The 22,397-nt window shown below is 41.7% G+C and overlaps 2 protein-coding genes across 2 annotated transcripts in view; both read left to right on the top strand.

Moving 5' to 3' along the window:
• Positions 1–8,021, top strand: part of dner (delta/notch-like EGF repeat containing) — a 76,683-nt gene extending 68,662 nt beyond the window's left edge. The window contains exons 11-13 of the mRNA XM_087850864.1: positions 159–290; positions 5,723–5,969; positions 6,681–8,021. Coding sequence (XP_087706990.1) covers positions 159–290; positions 5,723–5,969; positions 6,681–6,792 — 491 coding nt within the window. The 3' untranslated portion in view covers positions 6,793–8,021. The remainder of the gene's footprint in view (positions 1–158; positions 291–5,722; positions 5,970–6,680) is intronic.
• Positions 8,022–11,581: 3,560 nt separating this feature from the next.
• pid1 (phosphotyrosine interaction domain containing 1) overlaps positions 11,582–22,397 on the top strand; it is a 30,987-nt gene continuing 20,171 nt past the window's right edge. The window contains exon 1 of the mRNA XM_006799902.3: positions 11,582–11,740. Coding sequence (XP_006799965.1) covers positions 11,711–11,740 — 30 coding nt within the window. The 5' untranslated portion in view covers positions 11,582–11,710. The remainder of the gene's footprint in view (positions 11,741–22,397) is intronic.

The raw sequence follows: 22,397 nt of genomic DNA on the forward strand, positions 1-22,397 counted from the left end.
CTGACGACCAGCTGCGTGTTTCTGTGATTATGGCTGGTGATGAAGATGAATGAAGCTGCGTGGAAAATGAAGTCAGGCTGTGATCCATCAGCCTCACTTTGAGCTGTTGACGTTATTGCTATAAAAGTCATTTAATGCCACCTTACCTGTCTGCTCAGGGGAAAAATGTGAGGTCGACGTCAATGAGTGCGACAGCAACCCTTGTCACCACGGAGGCACGTGCATTGACCAATCAAATGGCTTCACCTGTCACTGTCCACCTGGGTGGGTGGGCCCCAGCTGCGAGATCCGTAAGTCACCCTGTCAGAAAATATCTCATCAGATATTATTCTAAATAATGAAAAATGATTGAATGATTGAATCTAGTACACACACACACACACAGGCGGAATCTTATTGTCTTTAGTGGTCCTCTGACTTTCCACTGTGAGGTTGAAATTTGAATGTAGTTCCTGGTTCCTGATAACTTACCCTTTGACCCCTTGACTTTTCAGTGGGCACCATCATCTGTGATATGATTTTCACACCTAAATGCAGGATGTGGGCAGGGGGAATAAAACAAGAGATTTTAATCTTTTTTAAAACTTCAAAAAAGAAACAAAAAAACATTCTAAAGATTTTAGAAACTAATGATACTCTTCAGTGTCCGTATATTTTCACATCTATGTGGTAATGCTGGCATCACCTCTGTCAGAATAGCAGAAAATTCTGCTGAAAAACCATAGATACAATCTGCCTTGCAAAGCCATCTATTGTGCCAAAGTGCATGGACACAGACCACATGTTTGACACCCCTGGACCCATGCAGTAAACTCTTAAATATCCCGTGTAGAAGCAGATATACTGCTTGATAATGAGCCAAATGCTTCAAAGTTTTCCCTGATGACGTGATAAAGAAGTGACCTTCCTCCTCCAACCACAAACAGGAAGCTTACAGGCAGCATCAGTGTTTGTATGACACTCACGAGGAGACCTCTGAGCAGTCACACAGCTCTGCTTCTCCCTGCTGTTCACTCTCACCAGCAACATGCACTCAGAAGAATTTATCATCGCAAGAAGAAGGAGGCTCTTTTGAATTCAAGCTCCCAGATCAAAACAGCTCCTGCAGAACCTCCAAACTTATTGGTGAAGATACTCTTGTCCTGTAGAACATCTCTGACCCCTGGAACAGAAACAGCGATGAAGAAAATCAGTGTTTTATTACAATTAACTGTGCATCATTTTTCTTAGATTCCTTACCTTTCACGATGACCAAAATGAAGCTGTTGGGACATGATCATCTGAGCTCCTCACACCGCCAAACCCACCATACCTTCCCCCTCCTACTGACCCCCCTCAATTCCTCACATTTTCTATTTGTATTTCTTTCAAGTCTTGCTGTAAGAAAGATGAAATTAATGTAAGAAATCATTATTGGATATGTTTTTAACTCAAGTATAGGATACCAGATTTCAGTATAAAAATGAAAATTGTACACTTAATTAAACTAAAAACATGAGCTTTGAAGAAAACCTGACGTGATGGAATATTTTTCCAAGTTTCAGTGAGGAAAAATAAGAAACAGTCAAAAAATCCTCTGCAGTTTTTTGGTTGCAGACCTGTGTTATTGTCTGATGCAGCATACACTTCATAATATGGACTTTACTGCTTTGATTGTGCTTTTATATTCTCAGGTTTTGTTAGGAATCATTTCTGAAATAAATATATCAAAATCTAATTTTTAAGGCTGTATCTCGAAAAGTTGATTCTGTTCATCTGGACGTAGCGTTTTGTGGGAGAAACGTTTCGTCAGTCATCCAAGTGACTTCTTCAGTCTCAGCTGACTGCAGGTTTCCCCAATCTTATAAACAGACCCACTTTGGCAAGGACGTTAACATAAGGCAACATAAATCCTCCAGAAGGCACAGCATCAGTTGCTTAATGAACGGGTGAGGCAAACAAATTTTACCATCGACATGCTAAAATCTCAAGAGGAACAGATCCGACAGAGACTGATAATGCTTTTAGATGAGAATAGTCTAAAAAAGGTGTTTGACTTTACTGAGAAGGCTCGTCTAGCACAGCACAAGAAGTCTAAGACCAGGCAACAAAGGAAGTTTGACTTACTTGTTGTACGTCGGAAACCACCGCAAAATACGGAGAGTGTCCTCAGTGACCAGAGGAGACAAGGATGCGACACCGAGGATGTGGATAAGTGGGTGAAGAATTTGTCTGTCAGACAGCTCACCCAAACAGAGAAAAACATCCTTGCTAAAGGGCTGAATTTTGCTGTCACACCGAGACAAATCCCGCTAGCGGAGCTGATCACAGCCACAGAAACAGCAATTTGTAACAACAATATTGCAGAAGTGTAAGCAGAGTAACTACGGACGAACGTTTCGGCCTGTCTCAGCAATGCAAAGCCCCCAGCATCCAACATCACCATGGAGGAGAGGAGGCACTCACATCACTTAGTGATGACAACAATATTATCATCCTTCTGGCAGACAAGGGTAGGTGCACAGTACTGCTAAACCAGAAGGTCTATCATGAGAAAATTTTGTCACTACTCAGTGATGAAAATACATATGAGCCCCTGAAACGAGACCAGGAAGTGGCTACAGGAAGAGGGTGACTGACTGTCTGAACCAGTTAGAACAAGACAAGGCTATTGACCGGACCTCATACCACAGGCTGTACCCAGGGGAGTCTACACCAAGTCTGTATGGTTTACCAAAAATACATAAACAGGGTGCCCCTTTAAGACCGATTGTCTGCATGATCAACTCTGTAACCTATAACATCTCCAAGTTTCTGGCTTCGATCCTCAACCCGCTGGTGGGCAGCTCTGAACACCACATCCAGAACACCCTGGATTTTGTTGAGAAGGTGAGAGATGTCATTATGGAGGCAGATGAAACCATGGTCTCTTACGACGTTACATCTCTCTTCACTTGCATCCCAGTCACGGAAGCGTTGGAGGTAGTCCGTAAGAGATTACAGGATGACACCAACCTCAGCAACAGGACCACTCTCAGCATCGACCAAGTGTGTTTGCTTTTGGACCTGTGTCTTCATTCCACCTACTTCACATACAAGGGTCAGTTCTACAGGCAGAAACATGGGTGTGCCATGGGCTCCCCAGTTTCACCCATCGTGGCCAATTTGTACATGGAAGAAGTGGAAAAGAGGGCTTTGCTATCCTACCCTGGAACACCACCAAGCCATTGGTTCAGATATGTGGATGACACCTGGGTGAAAATCAAATCTCAGGACGTACCACAAGCCACGGATCACATCAACTCGGTGGACCGACACATCAAATTCACCAGGGAGGATATGAATGGCAGATTAGCCTTCTTAGACTGTGAGATTGCCATCAGTAATGGGGGACATCTAAAAGCTGACGTGTACCGTAAACCTACACATACGGATCAGTATCTAAGGTCTGACTCTCATCATCCACTGGAGCACAAACTGGGTGTCATCAGGACGCTACAACACAGAGCGAACACCATCCCCACAGACACAGCGGCCAGGGAGGCAAAAGAACGGCACATCAAGAAGGCCCTGACTAAATGTGGTTTCCCAGCTGGACTTTTGTCAAAGCTGCAAAGGCACCTAAAGAAAGCTCCAGCCGATCCAGGAGAGAAAGACAACCGCTGCCCAAGCGAAAATCGGGTCCCCCGACACAAACAGAGTAACATAGTGTACGCTGTTAAGTGCAGGAGGATTGCCAGGATTTATACATCGGGGAAACCAAACAACCTCTGGCGAAGTGGATGGCACAACACAGAAGAGCTACCTCGTCAGGCCAGGACTCTGCAGTCTATTTACACCTACAGGCCAGTGGACACTCTTTCAAGGATGAGGATGTACACATCGCGGACAGGGAGGAACGCTGGTTTGAGCGCGGAGTCAAGGAGGCCATTTACGTGAAAAGGGAAAGACCATCTCTGAATCGAGGAGGGGGCCTAAGGGTACATCTTTCGCCATCTTACAATGCTGTGATTGCAGCCATTCCCCAACTCTCTGTGAATGGTACTCATGGCCATTGATCAGTGGGCTTTGATCAGTGGTTGTTGATCAATGGTCATGAGAATTTGCATAATTAAGATTAAGAAACTGACCTCCCAGCCCATTGTTCCTTCAGTGGGCTGGTTTCAGTCATTATGCAAATGTACTGTTTATAAGATTGGGGAAACCTGCAGTCAGCTGAGACTGAAGAAGTCACTTGGATGAGTGATGAAACGTTTCTCCCACAAAACGCTACGTCCAGATGAACAGAATCAACTTTTGGAGATTTACTTTCCTGATGTATCAAGACGATATAAAGCTGTATGTTGACGCGCTTCTGTCAGTGACTCCATGCTGATTTTTAGGTTTAATAAACAAACAATCCTCATATTTCAATGCAGGATTTACAGCAGAGTATATTGGCAAACTGGATGGGAGTGCCTAAACTTTGATTTCAAATGATTAATCAGCATTTTGGCCTAAACATGCAGCCAAAAACACAATGCAGGTCAGCAGACTTTAGCACGTCTCTGACGTAGAGCAAAACATTTTACAGAAACGTGGAAGAAAAGGCAAACTTCACATGGTCATCATCATTTCATCACTGGAATAAGAGTTATTATAACAGACACAATTTGCTAATAAATATTAATATCATTGAAGACATTAAGTTCATAGAAACATAGAAATCATTGTATACAGTTTACATGAAACGTGTTTGGCAGAATTAAAAAAAGATGCCTGCCAGCAGATTTGGATGCAACACAAACTTCTGACTACACACAAATTCTACTGACGACACGATGCACAGTTTGCACTGCTGTAACTTCACAGCTGGGCTTCATTCAGTGTTGAGCTCCAGAAGTGGCTTACTCTGTCAGGCAAGACAGACAACTTTTGGGGCTCCAGGCAAGTGAGGGTCCCCTTCAGGGCTGACAAACTTGAGACTCCAGCAGTGGTAATGTGCAGAGTCTGCAGTGACAGTATGCTAAACCTGACCTCATATGACTCCACTCACCTCTGGCGAGCAGAAACATGTTTTCTTCAGTGGTTTGACCTCCATTTCCTCCCCATGTTTACTACAAATGAAAAAGCATTTTCCCTGCTTGTGCAGGTACATATCTACATAAGCAATCATATCAAAAAACCTTTTGATATTTCAGTGTTTTTCCTGGGGGGTGAATGGCACATGAGCAGAACATGGTCGTTAAGACACGTTTGCAAAAGAGATTTATCTCAAGAGTCATATTTTTCTGATTCAGTGAAGGTTAAACAGTTTAAAAAATTAAATTTGTGACTGATCTTTATTAACTTATACACACACACAAATTTACAGTAACAGATTTTTATATATATATATATATATATATATATATATATATATATATATATATATATATATATATATATATATATATATATATATATTTATTTATTTTTTATTTTTTTTACCACTTTTTGTGTGTTTCTGTAATGGGTAAACCAAGTTTTTAATGCTAAAATATAATTAATGCTGTTATCTTTCAACTTACAAATTTTTAAGTTTATAGCAACCCTGAAAGAAATAGTAAATCACATTATTCTGAGATTAAGATGCACTATTACAGCTTTACCTGCATTTCTGAATATAATTTTTGTTTTTTTGAGAGGTTGAATCTTATGCATGAATAATAAAACACAAAGATCTATCCCTGTGTGTGTGTGTGGGTGTGTGTGTGTGTGTTAGACCTGCAGTGGAAGCCTGCACACACTGAGGACACCTTGACCAACATGCCTCGCCACTCCCTCTATATCATAATTGGAGCTCTGTGCGTGGCCTTCGTGCTCATGCTCATCATCCTCATTGTGGGAATCTGCCGCATCAGCCGCATCGAGTATCAAGGTTCCTCCCGCCACGCCTACCAGGAGTTCTACAACTGCCGCAGCATTGACAGCGAGTTCAGCAACGCCATCGCCTCCATCCGCCATGCCAGGTCAGTGACAGGATTTGTGTGTCAGCGTTCAGCTGCTGTGATTAATGAGTTTTTATGAGTGCTTTGCATTTTACATTTCTTGGATGTTAGTTTTACCATCCACCCACGCGGCCCCCCTTTTTTTTAGAAATCCAAAATTGACCAAGTTAACTCAGAAATATTCTTTTTAATTGGCGGCAACACAACTTTTTGATGCGTTTTTGCCGTGTTTGTATATCTTAAAGAAGAAACGGGTACGGTAACCTTCAGTCATAACAGTTTTTCTCGATTGCTGCTGCCAAGGTCAGGAGTGATCTGTCAAAGCCATTTTACCGGTCACCAGCAACTCTGTGACAGCACTTAATCTGAAATCCTGCTCTGCACACTGTGCATGTTCAGTTTAGGACACAGTGACATTTAACAGGCAGGCAGAGTCTAACTGAAGACAGCACTGAGTCGACTTTTGGGATCTTTTAATTAAAGCTAGAGCATCTTGGATTCTTCCACTTGTGCTTTTTTAAAAACATTTTTCAGTATTATCTGTCTTTTGTTTGTCTTTCTTGAACAATAATTAACTAACTCTTTAAAGTAGGGGGGTAGTCGGGATGTTTTGTACTTTTTTTTGGTACTTCTGGGTTATTACCTCCTTTAGCTTTAAAAGCACTTGTCATTCTCTCAAAACACCTTCTTACGCTGCAATATTTGATAAACATTCGGCTTTTTTAAAATTAGATTTGGGAAAAAGTCCAGACCTGCGATGTATGACGCCACCCCCATCGCCTATGAAGACTACAGTCCTGATGACAAGCCACTGGTTACCCTCATCAAGACAAAGGATTTGTAAAACACGACTGCGTTTCACCATTACAGGCTGTACACACACACACACACACACACACACACACACACACACACACACATACATAATGCCAGTTCAAATCTAAAATAAGAGCAAAAGAAAACTGAATGTAAAGTGGAAAAAGAAAATAATGCAAAACATAGACTGTAGATTAAAAAGAGCAAATCTGGAATTTGATACATCTATTTTCCTGTCCAAGTTCACAATAAGGCTTTATTGTAGCGTAAGAGCATTCTTTGCATCACTTAAGTTATTAATGATGACAGGCAACACTACCAGTAATCTCTGCTGTACAATAGAGTGATGACTTTAGTCTGCACCAGACTGTCTGTCTGCAGGTGGGGCCAGCATCCCGGGAGCCCACATTTCTAAGCGTAAACTTAGCAGACAGCGCTGACAACAGTCCTTACAGGTGTTGTAGAAATAGGTGCACTTGTCACTGTATCTTTTTCTATATTAAAAAACATGAAAGAATCTGCAGTAGGTTGCCTTACTTTGTGCATGGTTAGATTTGATGTTCTCTCTGCAAATATTTTAAAACCTTTGTACTCAGTTGTTGGTTGTTCTTTTCTTCCCATTGCACTTGTATTTCTCTCTGTCAAGATTGTGCCAAATGTTTTCTTTAGGGAATTTTGTGGTTAGTAGATAAAATACATAAATGTATAAAATACTAGTCACAGCCTTTCCCCCTCCCCCCCTTTATATTATATTGTCCTGTTCTTTACATGCAAGTTTCTAAGTGGTGTTTGAATAGTACAGAAAGTCGGTTTGCTGGAGTACTGTGACCCTACCATCCTACTGTATGTTTTTAAGTGATATTTAGGATCATAGGTAGGTATACTTCTCACTGCACAGAAAAATAGTTGGTTCTACTCAGTGTACCTGTTCCTCCCAGTGTACAAATTCACCTCTAGTGTTGGCAGCATCGATTAGTTTCTGGATGTGAGTTTCTTTGCTAGAGTGGCCTCTTGTTGGCTTTAGTTTGGAGAAGACGGAGGAGATGTTATCTAGTCCAGAATATATGTGCTTCTGTGTTCTGCCAGTGGAAAACTTTCTGTCTGTGCAGCTCTGTTGTTCCTCTCGAGGTCAAGCAATGTTTTACCAATAGGCTCAGCTAATCCTACCATTTTTTTCTCTCGTTTTAAACCGCAGCAACATGATAAACTATTATCTCTGTTGAATTATGTAAACAATAAAGATTCAAGTGAACATAAGCGACTTCTTTATGTGTGTCTCATGTGTACTGTACCACATGCATCATATTTGGGGCAGGATGCTTGTTTGAAAGCGTTTGATTTATTGACCTTTATTTAACCAGGAAGTCCCACTGAGATCAAGTCTCTTCTCTCTAAAGGAGGCCTGGCCGTGAAAACTCAAGCAATACTGAAAATGAAAGAAATATAATGAAAAAATGGGAATTATGTGCAGCGATTTATTAAAACGTGCAAGCCTGACCTTTCTCAGTAAGTAGTCTTCAGGAATAGTTCTCCAGGCTTCTTGACGGACATTCAAAGCTCTTCTTCGGATTTCGATTGTCTTTTGTTTTGTTCTCAGTCAACATGATCTCACATGATCTCAATAGAGGGGAGGCCAGTCCATGACTGATAGAGTTCTGCTGTGTGGTTTTTCTACCCAGGTTTGCTTTTACTGAATTTGCAGTGTGTTTTACTATCACTGTCATACTGAAAAATGAAGATGTTGCCGATCAAATGCTTTCCAGATGGTGTTGCATGGTGGCTCAAAATCTGATGGTACTTGTCTGCATTCATAATTCCATCAAATGTAAAAATTTTAGGCCTTCACTCACCCAGTTTCCTCTTTGTTTTTGCATACACTGCACACCATGCTGAGATATACCAAGTTTTTACCTGATAACTCATCGGGAACCATCTTGTTGGTGTGAGAATACAAATTAATGAATGTCAAAACTGTAATATTTCTGGCATTTTTAAAAATAGATTCAGTTAAATGATGGGGTAAGAAACAGGGTACTAGTAACAAAGTTTTTTTGTTATGTGTAAACGCAATGCTGGTTGATCACTTGAGCTAGGTGCCTTTTTTTAAATGCTTGAATGATTCATAGGTCACAGTTTAGTGCAAGTACACCAAACAAACAGTTAAAATTGTTTTAAAAAACATCCAACCTCAAAGAAAAACTTTGAAAGATCTTCAGAAAGCCTGGAGAACTTTTGTTCAAGACAACATTGAAACATTAATAGAAAGTCTGGATCCTTGGAAGCAAAATATCAAGAAATAAGCACTGGCTCAAGATTTTTGCACAGTACCATAGGTTTCGAAAAGGGAACTCTGCAGGACACTTCTCATTAAAGAGGGAGAGAGATTTTGGGCCCTCTACACAAACACCCTGAGTTTGATTTTGAAACCAGTCAGCCTTAGGATCAAATCCAGCGATAATAAGTTTGCTCACCTGCAAATCACGATCAAGTGAATCAAAACGCCTTAAACAGATCCACCGATGAGGAAGTGTACTCTTCTGTCCAGGGCACCTATGAACCTATGAGCTCATTTGTCACAGCTGTAGCAGCAGTAATGGTACTGTGCCCTTTTCTACAGGCAGTGTAAAGATTTATTATCAGATTGAAAAAGTGTTGTGCTACTAGTACCAGTGCTATACCTGAGGCCTGAGGCGCTTTAGAACTCATACCAAAACAATACTGAGAAACACGAACATGGTTTTCTACCAAATAGCGTTCTATACATACAAAAAGGACTTTGTTTATGTTTTTTAACAGAGCACCTCCAGTTCATCAGTTTGCATCTCACCCAAACACAACATAAAAAAAAGTGGCAGCATCAGAATTTTGAGGTGTGATTACTGAGCGAGCGATGCTGCTGCTGTTCTGCTAATAATCCAGCTGTGACGGGCGGACACATGGAGCTACAACGATTAAACTGTTTTCTGAAAATGTGGATTCTAGCTATTTACAGCGTCTGTTTTTCTGTTCCCAAGGTCATACCCACCAGACTGAACCGTAAGCCGTGCGACAGACCTTTTATGGAGTGTTGGTAATGCGAACACCCTCAGTGACCTCAGGCTTTATCCAGATGTTTCCCCGTGTAAACATCTCTAAATACAGACTGCGATTGCGGAGTCATGTCGTTCCTCACACCTACGTGGATTGTGTGTGTCGACCCACATACACACACACATTGCAGGAGGACCAGATGCGATTGCTGGCTCTTGTCTTTTCCTGCAGTCTGTTTCTGTGACTTTGTGAGGTTGACCTCTGCCCTTTGAGTGGTTTGGAGGGTCAAGCTGTTTCACATGGCGTCGTCTACTGCTAAAAGTTTCATTTTAACACGACAGCAGATTAAAAGCAGATTATCCAACTTTTGGCGGCAGTAAAATGAATTGATCAATTTTCGAGACAATAACAGATGATGTTTTTCACGAATATCTCTTCCAGACTGAGCTCGTAGAGTAACAAGGTCATTCCGAGCCGATACAGTCAGCCTTTGTTTTTTAGGCGCTTAAGGGGATCAAAATGTGTGGGCAGCATAACATTCTTTGTCCTTAGCTGCCTTTGTTCAACTTGGGATTTATGAGACCGGAAGACTTAAACTAACCACGTTTTCATTGCTGCTAGCCGCTGAAATAATGCTGTTTTTGTTGGGTTTACATAACGTTTCTTTTGATTTGACTGCATTCTTCCACTTCTGGCTGTTTTGGTCCAGATGACTAATCTTCGAGGGCCTTTAATTCGTTTTTGTAATGAGGCTAAATTTCATTATGGGCGCCTTTTGATGTTCGTGTTGCTTCACAGAGCTGGGTGGAAAAAATAAGGCCTTGGAAAAAGGATGTATGTGTAAATGGGAAATGCAGGACTTTGGGAGTATAGAATTTACTTTACTGAGGCCTGCAGTGACGGGATCTCCAGGAAGAAGAATGATGTTGCACAATGAACCAAAGAAAATGGACCTGGAGATCAGGAAACCAGAGTGATTATAGTTCCAGAGTCAGTTTAGTCAGTTTAGCTTTTATTGCCCAAAAATGTTTAGTTTTGATTGAATTTTTATTAGTTTCAGTCTTTTTAATTATTACTGTAAGAAGGGAATATGTCAGAAGCGAGATTTAGGATAATACAAGTATTACAATAAAACATACATCTTTTTGAAAGCAGTTAAGTCACAGTCTTGTCTCAATAAACACATCCATCAATGCCTCGTCAGGTAAGCTGTAATAAATGTTATGTAAATGTAAATAAACTAACAGGTGCTAAAGGGCGTTTCTTCTATATTTTTATTTTAGTTTTCCAAGTTCACAAAATGTATTCGGTTATCTTTTCCTCACAAAAGTCTGGTTTTTATTTTAATTTTGTTTGAGTTATTTGAGTTTATTTAGTTTTAAGTTATAGTTTCATTTTGGTTAACTACAATAACCTTGCATGAAACCAGATTAATAACTTGGAAGATGCTCCAAATGGAAGAGGAGAATCCAGGGACGAATAGTGTATAATCTGATATGTGCAATGTTAATATTTAAGGTGATGGATTTTTCAAAGGAAATTACAAAGTGAGAAGTGTTAAAAATGTGTATAAAAGAAACAAAAAAACAAACTAAAGCAGCATTTATACTCTCAGATTAAACCAACAAAAAGTCCCCCTCAGGCTGCAGATTTAAAGCATCAGCTTAACCGTATCGATCCTCGATTTCCCACCGCACCTGAAAGCAGCACGAAGCGCCCCATTGTGGATAGCAGGTACCTCCACCTGGTGGCCACTGCGTTAACTACAGCCAGGCGGAGCAACCTATCCTTCATTATCGACCAGTCCAGAGAGAAGGAGGACGGAGAGGCGAGCAGTGAAGGCGAACAGATGTGAGCCGGACTACGGGAGGAGAACAAGCTGTAGTAAGAGACGGAGAACCTCTGATTCTGCGAACATGTGGCAACCCGCGTCGGAGCGACTGCAGGTAAGGATGTGAGCGCCTTATGGTCGGTGGGGTGGCAGAAATAAACGGCTCACAGCAGCTACCGAGACCCGCCGTGCTGGTGCCGTGTGCGTGTGTGTCTGCAGCCCAGGCAGAAACGCTCCGTTACAGATGTTCCCTGTGCGCCGTGACGCTTCACCGGGGTGCCAGCAGACTTCAGAAAATGACAGAGACGAGCGTTAAAGCGAGCATTTTTTCTGCTCCTGTCTCTGTGTGGTTACCTTTTGCTGCTACGTTTCACGTTACGCAAGCCAGTGGGGTGGCTGGGAAGAGGGGGGGGGGGGGGGGGGAGAAGCGTGCAACAATTTGTGTCTCCACTGCATTCCTGTGCAAACCCACCGCTGGAGAGCCTTTTTTTTTTTTACCCCCTCCGTACAAAGTCACAGACACGCACTTTGCAGCTGTGTTTGAAATATCCACACGTTGGCCCAGAGGCCAGCTCGATCCAAAATCCACCTTCATTGAACGCGGGCCTCCTCATCTTCCTGCTGTTGTCACTTTTTTCCGTTCATGCTGCCACATCAGGATGCTTACCCTCTGTCTGAAAGCATCCCGTGATCTGTTAGGGTAAAAAAGAAAAAGCGACGTGGTTAATGACACGTAGTGTGATATCCACGGGTAAGTCGTGCACCGACCCTGGTTTCACGTCTCCTGCAGACGTAATGCTCTCCAGATGTGGGCCCGTGGACTGCCTGCCAAGTGAACTTGCACAATCCCCTCTCCTGCCCAGGCGTCAAGAAGATGGAATCGCGAATTATTAAAACCGAGAGTTCCGGTGTTTGTAGGGAGTCAAATGTAAATTATCCCCTTAACACACATCTGCCCTCTAGGTGATCCAAACAGGCTGCAGCAGGACGCGGTTTATAAACTGCTATTGATCCGGGCTGAGCACACTGCGCTGTGGCTTTCGGATAAACTCAGATGTGGTCATGCTCAACAAGTGTCGTAAAGTCAATCTCATACTTTCCATGGCTGGTTGCTCCAGTACGTTTTGGTAGTGTTGCAGCAAGTGAATCATCATTCAGGTCCCTGCCAAATGCAGTAAAAAAAGGGGAAAAAACAAAAAAACGGCCACATCAACAGCCCGGATTACAACCAGCAGGTTGTAATCCTTTTAGGTCAAGTTATTTTGTTCATTAATTTCTCAAACTGCTGGCCTACTCCTGGTTTATAGAGTAGAGTGGGCCCCTCCTCAGTTTGGATTCATGGGACAGACACCCTTTAGGCTTAAAGCTCTCCTTTTTGACCGTGAATCCTCCCGTAGTTATGCATTTCTTCTTCTCTTGTCTCTTTTCAGTCCATGTTTGTTTATACACCACTTTGCATTTAATCATTAGCGATCATTAAACTCTGGTTCGCTCTCTTCTAGTGTGTCTTTTGTCCAGTCTTCCTTTCTTTGCTCACTCCTCTTTCCCCTCACCCGCAGCACATGGCCACTCCTCCCTGAACCTGATTCTGCTGGAAGTTTCTTCCTGTTAAAAGGGAGTTCTTTCCTCCCACTGTCTCCAAGTCCTTGCTCATGGGGGTGGGGGGGATTGGATAAGGCTCACAAGATCCCCAGTCATTTTATGAGATGTTGTATAGGGGGAAATAAAGAGAAGAGCGCTTCAATTTGCAGTGTATTGTTGTTGTGTTGGGAAGTGTGTTTTATCAGTTATATTATATCAGGTAAAATATACTCAATGTTAGTGATAGCATTATAAAGTGTTCTAGGGCTAAAACTCTCCACGTCTACTATATGGTCAAAAGTACTGGTTCAGCAACAGGTTACACCTGCAGAAACTGCTTGGCCTTGGAAACCCATGCCATGAAGCTCCTCACCAGTTTTTGAGCTGATGTTACTGAGCCAGACCCCCAGGGTTATGTAGTTCCTATGTAGGAACTGTAATTACAAATGGGAAATGGAAAATCAGATAAATCCAACTTGGAGCCTTTTAATGTGAAAGTAGCTGTGCCACTTTCACATTAGAGGCTTCATGCCAGCCTCATGCCAGCTAACTGAGCCTTGTTTTCTGGGAAATGTAGACTCCAGGGATGTAATACTGAACTGCTTCAGGGAACAGGTGTAATTAAGGAAATCTTAACTTTGATAAACTGGACTTAGTCCACATCAGCTTACCGCCTGGAAACCAGCTGTGGCTGGATGCTGATAAAAGAGTAAGGCATGTCTGAAAACTATCAAACACTCCACGTTTCAGTCGACGACTTTATGAGGAGACTATTGTTGAGCACAGCAGCCAGGCTGTTCTCTCCTTATGCTAAATAGCAGAAACCTTGCTGTGTATATTAATAAAAAAAAAGATATAAAAAAATAATGAATGACCCATACACCAAAAAGTGGTTACTGAACGATAGCAAATACCCACCCATTGCCTGCTTTGTTACCATAGCAACACCATCCTGTAGGCTGGTATCCTTCAGCGCTTTTGAGTCGGGCATGGTGGGGTTTGTAGAGTTTAATGTCTCTCTTAGCTGATTTACCGTTGCTTATTATGTCCTGTTTTGTTGTTTTTGTTATTCACATCTGTCCATATTATTCGCACTTGTGCCGTCCTCTGTTGCCATAGCAACGTCTGATGTCTTGCTGCATTTTTTTTTTTTTTTACGTCTTGCGCCCAGTCGAGTAGAGGAAAAGGGAGAAAAAGAGATGCGTTTATGCGTGTGGTGAGAGATACGGGGTCGTGTTGCCACGCTGTGTGCTGATGCTGCATCATGCCTCCCTGTTTTTCTCTCTGTTTGCCCTTTCTACCCCTCGCTGACCACATCCCTCGGTCATTTTCGACAGGCCCTTCCTCCCTAGCCAGAGGCCATGTTGGTTCACCGACAGATTGCACAATATGCAGTGGGCTGGGAACAGCTATGCGTGTGGATGTACGCTCATTTGCAGCTTAGGAGGCAGGTTACAAGGCTGTACACATGCACAGCAGCATGCTTCCTTTGTGAAAATCCCTAAGCCTTCCAGACACGCTGTTGTCAGCAGCTCTTTCTTTAGCCACGGTTTCAACTTTTGACGCTTTCAAACTTCAGCGTGTGCGACTCTGACAAACAGGGCTGAGCAGATGCAAAGATGTTGACCTGACAGTGCAACAGACTGAGGTCAAAAAGAGTCAGAGTCATCCTCTGCATGTCTGTCTCTTTGTCTGAGGTTGCTTTGTAGCCACAGTTAAGTTATAGTTGATGGCACAAGGAGACTGCCCAAAAATTCCCCATAATCCCCGAAACCATTTTGTTATCCAGCAGACATTTCCTCAGTGTGCACATTTCGCCTATTTGTGTTTTCTTTGTTTAAAGATTTTAAATCCAATAGAGTTGAATACTTTGTACTGGTCAAAGTGCATTTGTCGCACTGTGTTTAATGTTTCTTTACTTTTACTCATATTTTTGTCTGTTTGAATGCTAACAGACTAGATTAGTAGTTCCCAACATATTTCAGGTGGCGTCTCTGTTTTTAGACCTCTCACGTGAACATCTTAATCAGGACAAAATAATGTTCAAATATAGTAATTTGAAGTTGTGTTAATGGGATCTGGGCTGTTTTTAACAGTAATTTACTTTTAGCTTAGCAGTTGTTAGCCATGTTTGGCTAACTGCTTAAAACAACCATGAATGCTAGCTTACCATTTCATTCACCTGCTATTTTTTGCTGTTGCTCCCGTTAACAAACGTCATTAGCTTTATTAGCCACGCTTAGCTGTTTATTGAGGTTTTGCACATACATGATCACTTTAACCACCTGACATTAACTTGTCTACCATTTTAGATATGTGACCGTTATGGTGACAGTGTAGGGCCCAATCAAGGACCTAGTCACACAGGCCTAGAGACCAGTCTGTGGCTGGTTGCGACTGGTTGCTGGAGGTTGATGGCAGAACCAGGGAAAATTATTGCTAAAGCGCCCAGTTACACAGGCATGCAGACCTGACATCATGTGAGAACAGTTTTCCTTTACATTTAGCAAGTCATTTTATCAGCACAGGGATGTTAAATGCGTAGCCGGGCCCTTCTGTGTAAAGTTCTGTGTATGTTCTCCCTGAGCCTCTGTGGGTTCTCTCTGTGTAATTTGGCTTCGTCCCACAGTCCAAAGACATACATATTAACGGTAATTTATACTTTGGCAATGAATTTAGGTAGAGCCTAAGTTGTAGTTTATGCAAGTGGCCGATGTGGGAATTTATGCCTGTGGGGGCTGTGTCGATGGCGGTGTGTAGCTACATTTCTAGGGGGGTGCATGGCAGGTTACGGTGGAGGGAGTCAGAAGGCTGTGCTGTTACAATGTGCCTATGTTGTGGATTTATCACAGTGGAATAAAACCTCTGTTAGGGTGTTCTGGTGATTCTCACTTGGCTGTGGGTGTGAATGTGAGCTATAGCTTTTCTCTCCCCGGCTCCCTCTCTACCCCCTGGCTACAGTAGAAGTGCTCCCCTGCCAAGTTGTCATTTCTGTCCTTTCTTTTACTTTCTATGTCTCGTTTCACCTGGAAGTAGATCTCCATGGGATTAGGCCTTGAAATGATGTTAAACCAAGACAATAAATATGTATTTTATATAAGCTCCACAGTGATAGAGGTGAAAAGATTCTGGATGAATTTCTTGATGTCATTAAACTTGTCAAGTTAGCAAGTGTTTCTGAAACAATCTCATTGTTAATGATCTGCTGAATTACTGTTACATGTATCTGTTACTATGTTTTAGAATTTTATTAAAAAAATAATGAGAAAGTGAACTGATGATAATCAAGTGCATCCCTACGTATTGCTTTAAATAAATAAATAAAAAGCATTGGGTCAGCAGTGTCTGAGTCTGCTTATTAGCTTTAGCTTGCATGAACCAAAGATGTAGTGCATACATGTAATATACAGCTCTGTAACGGCTATTGTGACTTATCAAAAGGCAGTTAGCGCCCGTGATGGTAGACCTGTAGCCGAACAACGCACCATGCAGATATTCTTGGCAGCGAGGAGTGTTTTTTATCATTAGCACGTCCCGTTTATGTCCTCTGGCTCTAGACTCTTTAAGATGTCGTAGTGGGTTCGCTGTTTATGTCAAACAGTCGTTGATGTTTTTACTGCCAGCCAGAGAGTCTCCTTCAGGCCTTGAGGTTAGAGTGCTATAATGCCCACTTCCTCCTACAGAAGTAACAGACCAATTGCAACCTTCCGATCACTGACTTTCTCCCTCCTACACGCCTCGGCGCTCCAATCGTGATTGAGAAAAACAGGTTTTCGTCCATGGGCAGACCTCCCACAGTCTACTCGAGGTTGAGCTCATTCGGGCAAATTTCCTCTCATAAACTGCCCCAGGATCAGTGGAGGAGGCTGTAAACACACAGAGAGACAGTTTTTTGAATTCTTACCATGCAGGAACTGGAGAAACGCATCCTACGTTTGGCTTTAGGAAGTAACCGCCACATGCTGGCCTACCTGTAGACCACAGCATTGTCCTTTAATAGGTTTGCTGGGAAGGCATGTGTTTGTGTGTATAAAAGGTGTCTGAGGGACAAACGGGCTGGATGGAGGTGGTTTCCAACTCAAGAGTTGCTTAAGGTATAAGCCGCAAGGTTTAAGTGTTTGTGAAAGACTCGCTTAATTGGCTGAGCCTGTTTTGGGAGTAAATTCATTTAATGTGCAACTTTAGCTCATTTCCTGTCTGCTCACAAGAGAAAGACATTTATATAGGTTTTTGTGTCATAAATGATTCTGTCATCAGGAAAAGCACCTGTTGGTCTTGAGAACACGCTGTTTTTGCCTCACCTGGCTCCCGGTCGATATACGTAGAGTAGGACTAGGTACTGAAACCCGGTAAAATTGGTAGGATTAAGAAATAAGATTTATTATTGGTACTTAAAGGTCATTTTCTCACATTTTATCTGACCAGATTTCATCATTTTTTGATATTCCTTATCCAAAATAAAGTTCTCGCTGGGCTTTGTGAAGATGGTGTCGAGAATTAAATGCTCCGAAGTGTGGGGCCACTTTGTTAGAGTCAGTGCTGACAGTGCTCATTGCCACAAATGCAACAAGTCTTTGGCTTGTAAAGGTGGAAACACGAGAAATCTAGCTTGTAGTTCATCTGTCATTGCTCCACGTATGTTATGCTAGCAGCGCGGAACACACGTAAGCGTTGTAGTTCTTTTTTTTCTCAAATATGAATGTTGGTTAATGATTAAAAGTGAATGTTAGCAAGAGGACTGTTACCAGTGAGTGTATTCAGTCTGAATACATGGTTTAAATGTCCGAGTTCCAGCTTCAGATCACTCGTTGAGGTGAAAGTGAGGATATGACACAGTAAATGTTGTCAGAAAAGGTCCTTAACATCTGTTCAAGGTGAAGGTTTTAGTTCTTACACACTGGATACATATGGATTTCATTCATATTGGATGATTTAATAAATATTAATGCATTATATTTTATTTTTTATATTTCATCATTAACCAGACCAGTAAGAAGCATAGCTAACAGCTTTGCTGTTAATGCTAAGTGGCTAGCTAGCATTACCTAGCATGCCTTTCCTTTATCATGGTTTTTTAAATTTCATAAGTTGAGTGCTATAATTTTGAATGTTTGGATTGTTAATAGTTACCTTGGTTAGCTACATTAGGACTGTAGGACAGATGCACAGTTAATACAGGTTCTCCCTATAAATACTCCGCTGTGCTCCCAGAGGCCACAAACTTAACTTTAGCCTCCTTAAAAAGCCACAGTGATGTTTTTGTCTGTTTACAAGTACAACATCTTAAAAATACAGCTACGATTTGAAAAAAACTCTTATGGTTAGGAACAAATTAGCCGACTTTGGCAACAATAACTGGCAGACAAAATACATGTTCCTGCCAGTGTTTCTTACTGTGCACCGGTCATAGGTTACGGGTAAAAAAAATAATTAAAAAATGATGTGACAGCAAGCAATCGTAGATGTAAATGATCAAAGTTAAGAAATAAATAAACATCATAAATGGGATTTTCAAAGATTTTGTGGCGAATAAAAGCATGTGCCTTTGTTGCTGCTAACATACTTGTGATTCATTTTTAGGTTATACTAAATACTATCTATTTGTACAACAAGCTTTGTCACCTAGTATACGAGGACCAGACATCAGTGCGACCCTTGCTATCTTTCCAGTTTTCTACAGTTTGATGGTGCTTTCCTAATTGGTTCATGGCCAGAAGTGTTTCTAATTCTGGATTGTGTCAGGCTTAATGATCACATGCGGAGCTGTGTATTCGCTTTAAAAATAAAAGTTCTGCAACAGAACAGTTTAACAAACAATGATGGCCTCCTCTCTTGTTCTTTATCAGCACCACACACATGTTGAGCAGCTGGCGCACTTCTGTCTGCGCTTTTTTTTCTTCAGGCTCTCCACATGTGTGTCTGTGTTTGTGGATGCCGATGCCGATGCGTATGACACAGACTGATGTTGTTGACTCATATTATTTTGAGGTCTTGTGTTACAAGACTTCTAACCATACTTAACATAACTAACCAGTCTCGGTTGATTTCTTGGGATGAGCCAGTAGCCATTTGTGTATCTGGGGGTTAGGTGGATTTTTATCAGTGCCTTTTGGACAAGGACATCTGTCTGCAGGGCTTAACATTATTTCCAGCTGTTTCGTAAACTTTTGTCATAATCCCATCCCCGTAACCCTGACTTTATGCGTCTCAGTGGGTGTGCCCGAGTCCCTGTTTTCACCCTGTTATGCAGTGACTCACCATGATATTGACCTGAGAGCCTCTTTTCTCTAAGAATGCTCCCTCAGAGGGCCAAAAGTTGAACTTACCATCTGTGATCTGTTAAACTCATCACTGTAGGAGGCAAACTGCACTCCCCAAAACTCCCTGTGACTTAATGTCTTGTGGTTGTGATTGTTCAAGTGATGTCTTGAATTTGCATATTTTAAATGCACAATTCCAAATCATTTAGTATTAGAGACTCTTTAAGAAATTAGCACATGCACTCGTCTAGATAGCACTTGTGATTTCCAGCAGTAATCAGAGTCGTTGTTGGAGAGCAGCCATTCAGAATTTCTTGGCTGCACTGGGTCAGTTTGACTAAGATCCAGATCTTAATATTCAAGATTAATTTTAGTGTCATTCAAAACTATTCACAGGAGAGGTCCACAGCAGAACAGCGTGATTTTGTAATAGGGAAAAATACTACAAAAACTCACAAACTGACATAATAATAATTATGTAAACAGTCTCTAAATGACCATGAATACATTCTCATAAGACACTTCATTAGGTACACCTTGCTAGTACTAGGTTGGACCTACTTTTGCCTTCAGAACAGTTTCTAGGTGAACTGTAGGAATGTTAAATTGGTGTTTTTTAGAAAGTCACATGTAACATAATTTGATGGGACGGATTCTGTTGTTTCAACCATTTGACTATTCCACAATCTGATTAGATCACTGAAAGAAAGGAGGGCAAGATCCTCAGAGCCAGTCAACTCTAGTACCAGGTAGGACCCACTTTTACCTTCACAACTGCCTTCAGTGCCATTGATTCAAGAAGGTGCTGGAGACCTTAGAGATTTTGGTCCATATTAACATGAGAGCATCACACAGTTGTGCAGTTTTGTTGGCGACACATCCATGATGTGAATCTCCTGTTCACACATCCCAAAGGTGCTCAATTAGATGGAGACCTGGTGAATGTGGAGGCCATCTGAGTACAGTGTGAAATAGTGCTCAGCTGGCACTAAGGGCCCACAGTGTGCCAAGAAAATATCCCCCACACAGGGCAGGATTCACCCATGCTTTCATTATGTTTATGTCAAATTCTGACCCTACCATCCGAATGTCACAGCATAAATCGAGACTCATCAGACTAGACAACATTTTTCCAATCTTCTCAGTTCTCATAGGTGAGCCTATGTGAATTGTAGGCAGTTCACACTGACTCACCAAGATTGTCGCGTCAGTTTCCTGTTCTTACCCGACAGCAGTGGCGCCCAGTATGGTCCTCTGCTGCTATAGCTCATCTGCGTCAAAGTTGGATGTGCTATGTGTTCAGGGATACTTTTCTGCACATCTTTACTGTAGTGAGTTGTTATTAGAGTTACTAACTGCAGGTCTGGCCATTCTGCTCTGACCTTTGGCATCAACGAGGCATTTTCACCCAGAGAACTGCTGCTCTTTGGTTGTTTTCGCTTTTCTGGACTATTCTCCGTCAACCCTAAAGATGCTTGTGTGGGGAAATCTCAGTAGATCATCAGCCTGTTTGGTACCAGCAACCACGCCACGTTCAAGTCACTTAAATCACCTTTCTTTCCCATTCTGATGCTCATTTTGAACCTTAGCAGGTCATCTTGATTATGTCTACAGGCCTAAATACATTGAGTTGCTGCCACATGGAAATTAGATATTAGTTGAACAGGTGAATCTAACAAAGTGGCTGGTGAGTATATTGCTCACACTCTGATAGTATAAAAACTAACACTCTCTTATTGGGAGTGTAAATGAGCGGATGCATTGCTCGCCATCAACTACTTATTGTTGCTTTTAGCATTAAAGTAATAACGCTAAACATGAACATTTCCAGCCATGAAGGCAACTATCACAACTTGCATGCAAAAGTCCAAATCATTTCACAAGATTAACGATTAGAACGAGCATTTAATAAGTCATGAACTAGAAATGCCAACTGAAAACCTGAAGTTATCCATCATATGATAAATCCTTTATAAATTTATGTGCACACTTTCATTTAACATTAATGCTTTAAATCTGGTGCTCCGGGGATGCACTCTGCTAACAAGTTTCATACCGGGCTGTCACACCATCTTCATCATATGGCACATCATAGCACAATGACAAGTACAAATGTGTTTCTTCTCCCGAAACGACGAAATAAGAAGCGGTAAAGTTGCTGTGTAGTTGCATTAACTAGTATTTTCGAAGTTTTAGAAGTTATGGCTCCTTTATACTCCAGAACAAACCTTTGGAGTGAATGTCAGAAACAAGGCAGACTCATGCTGGACATTTATCCAAGTGTCTTGAATGATGGCACAGGGTATCGTAACTATTCAACTGTTAGATTCTTTTGGGGTCTTTGGCGACTTGCAGCAATATACTGATTATCACTAAATGCTTAAATTAGAACTATCCCGATGGCAGAGCATCGCTAGTATATTAGGAGCCTGCTAAAATTAATTTAGGGTGGAAAAAAAAACAGATCGATATTCAGCATGCGGAGGCTTTCGCTGAAGCCAAACATTTAAACACTAAGTATGGAGGTCAGGCACTTTGGTGATTGCTCAAGTGTTTACAGGATCCTCGCCTTATCCCAAGTCACAACTGACTGTGCCCACACTCGTCTGGCGCTGGAGGCCGAACACTTTTGTGGCTCCGAGTTAAAGTCAGAAATAGAATCAATAACTTGATGAGGAGACAGTTGGGACTTGAGAAATAACAAAAACATTAAGATACTGTGAAAATATTGTGAATAGAATTCCAGCATTGCTCCACAAGCAGCCCGCCGCATGTGGAAAAGTAATGGAGGAAAAAAAGCTTTCCCGTTTCCTCCAGTAGTACGAAGCACCTCGCTGTGAACTGATAAGTATAAAACATGTACGTACATGTATAAAGCAAAGTTTTTTTGTTTTTTTTCGCTTCTTTTATATACCTGCTTAAGCCTTGTGC

Source organism: Neolamprologus brichardi, chromosome 14 (genome assembly GCF_056152115.1).
Source record: "Neolamprologus brichardi isolate AB-2024 chromosome 14, ASM5615211v1, whole genome shotgun sequence".
NCBI classification, from domain to species: Eukaryota; Metazoa; Chordata; class Actinopteri; order Cichliformes; family Cichlidae; genus Neolamprologus; species Neolamprologus brichardi.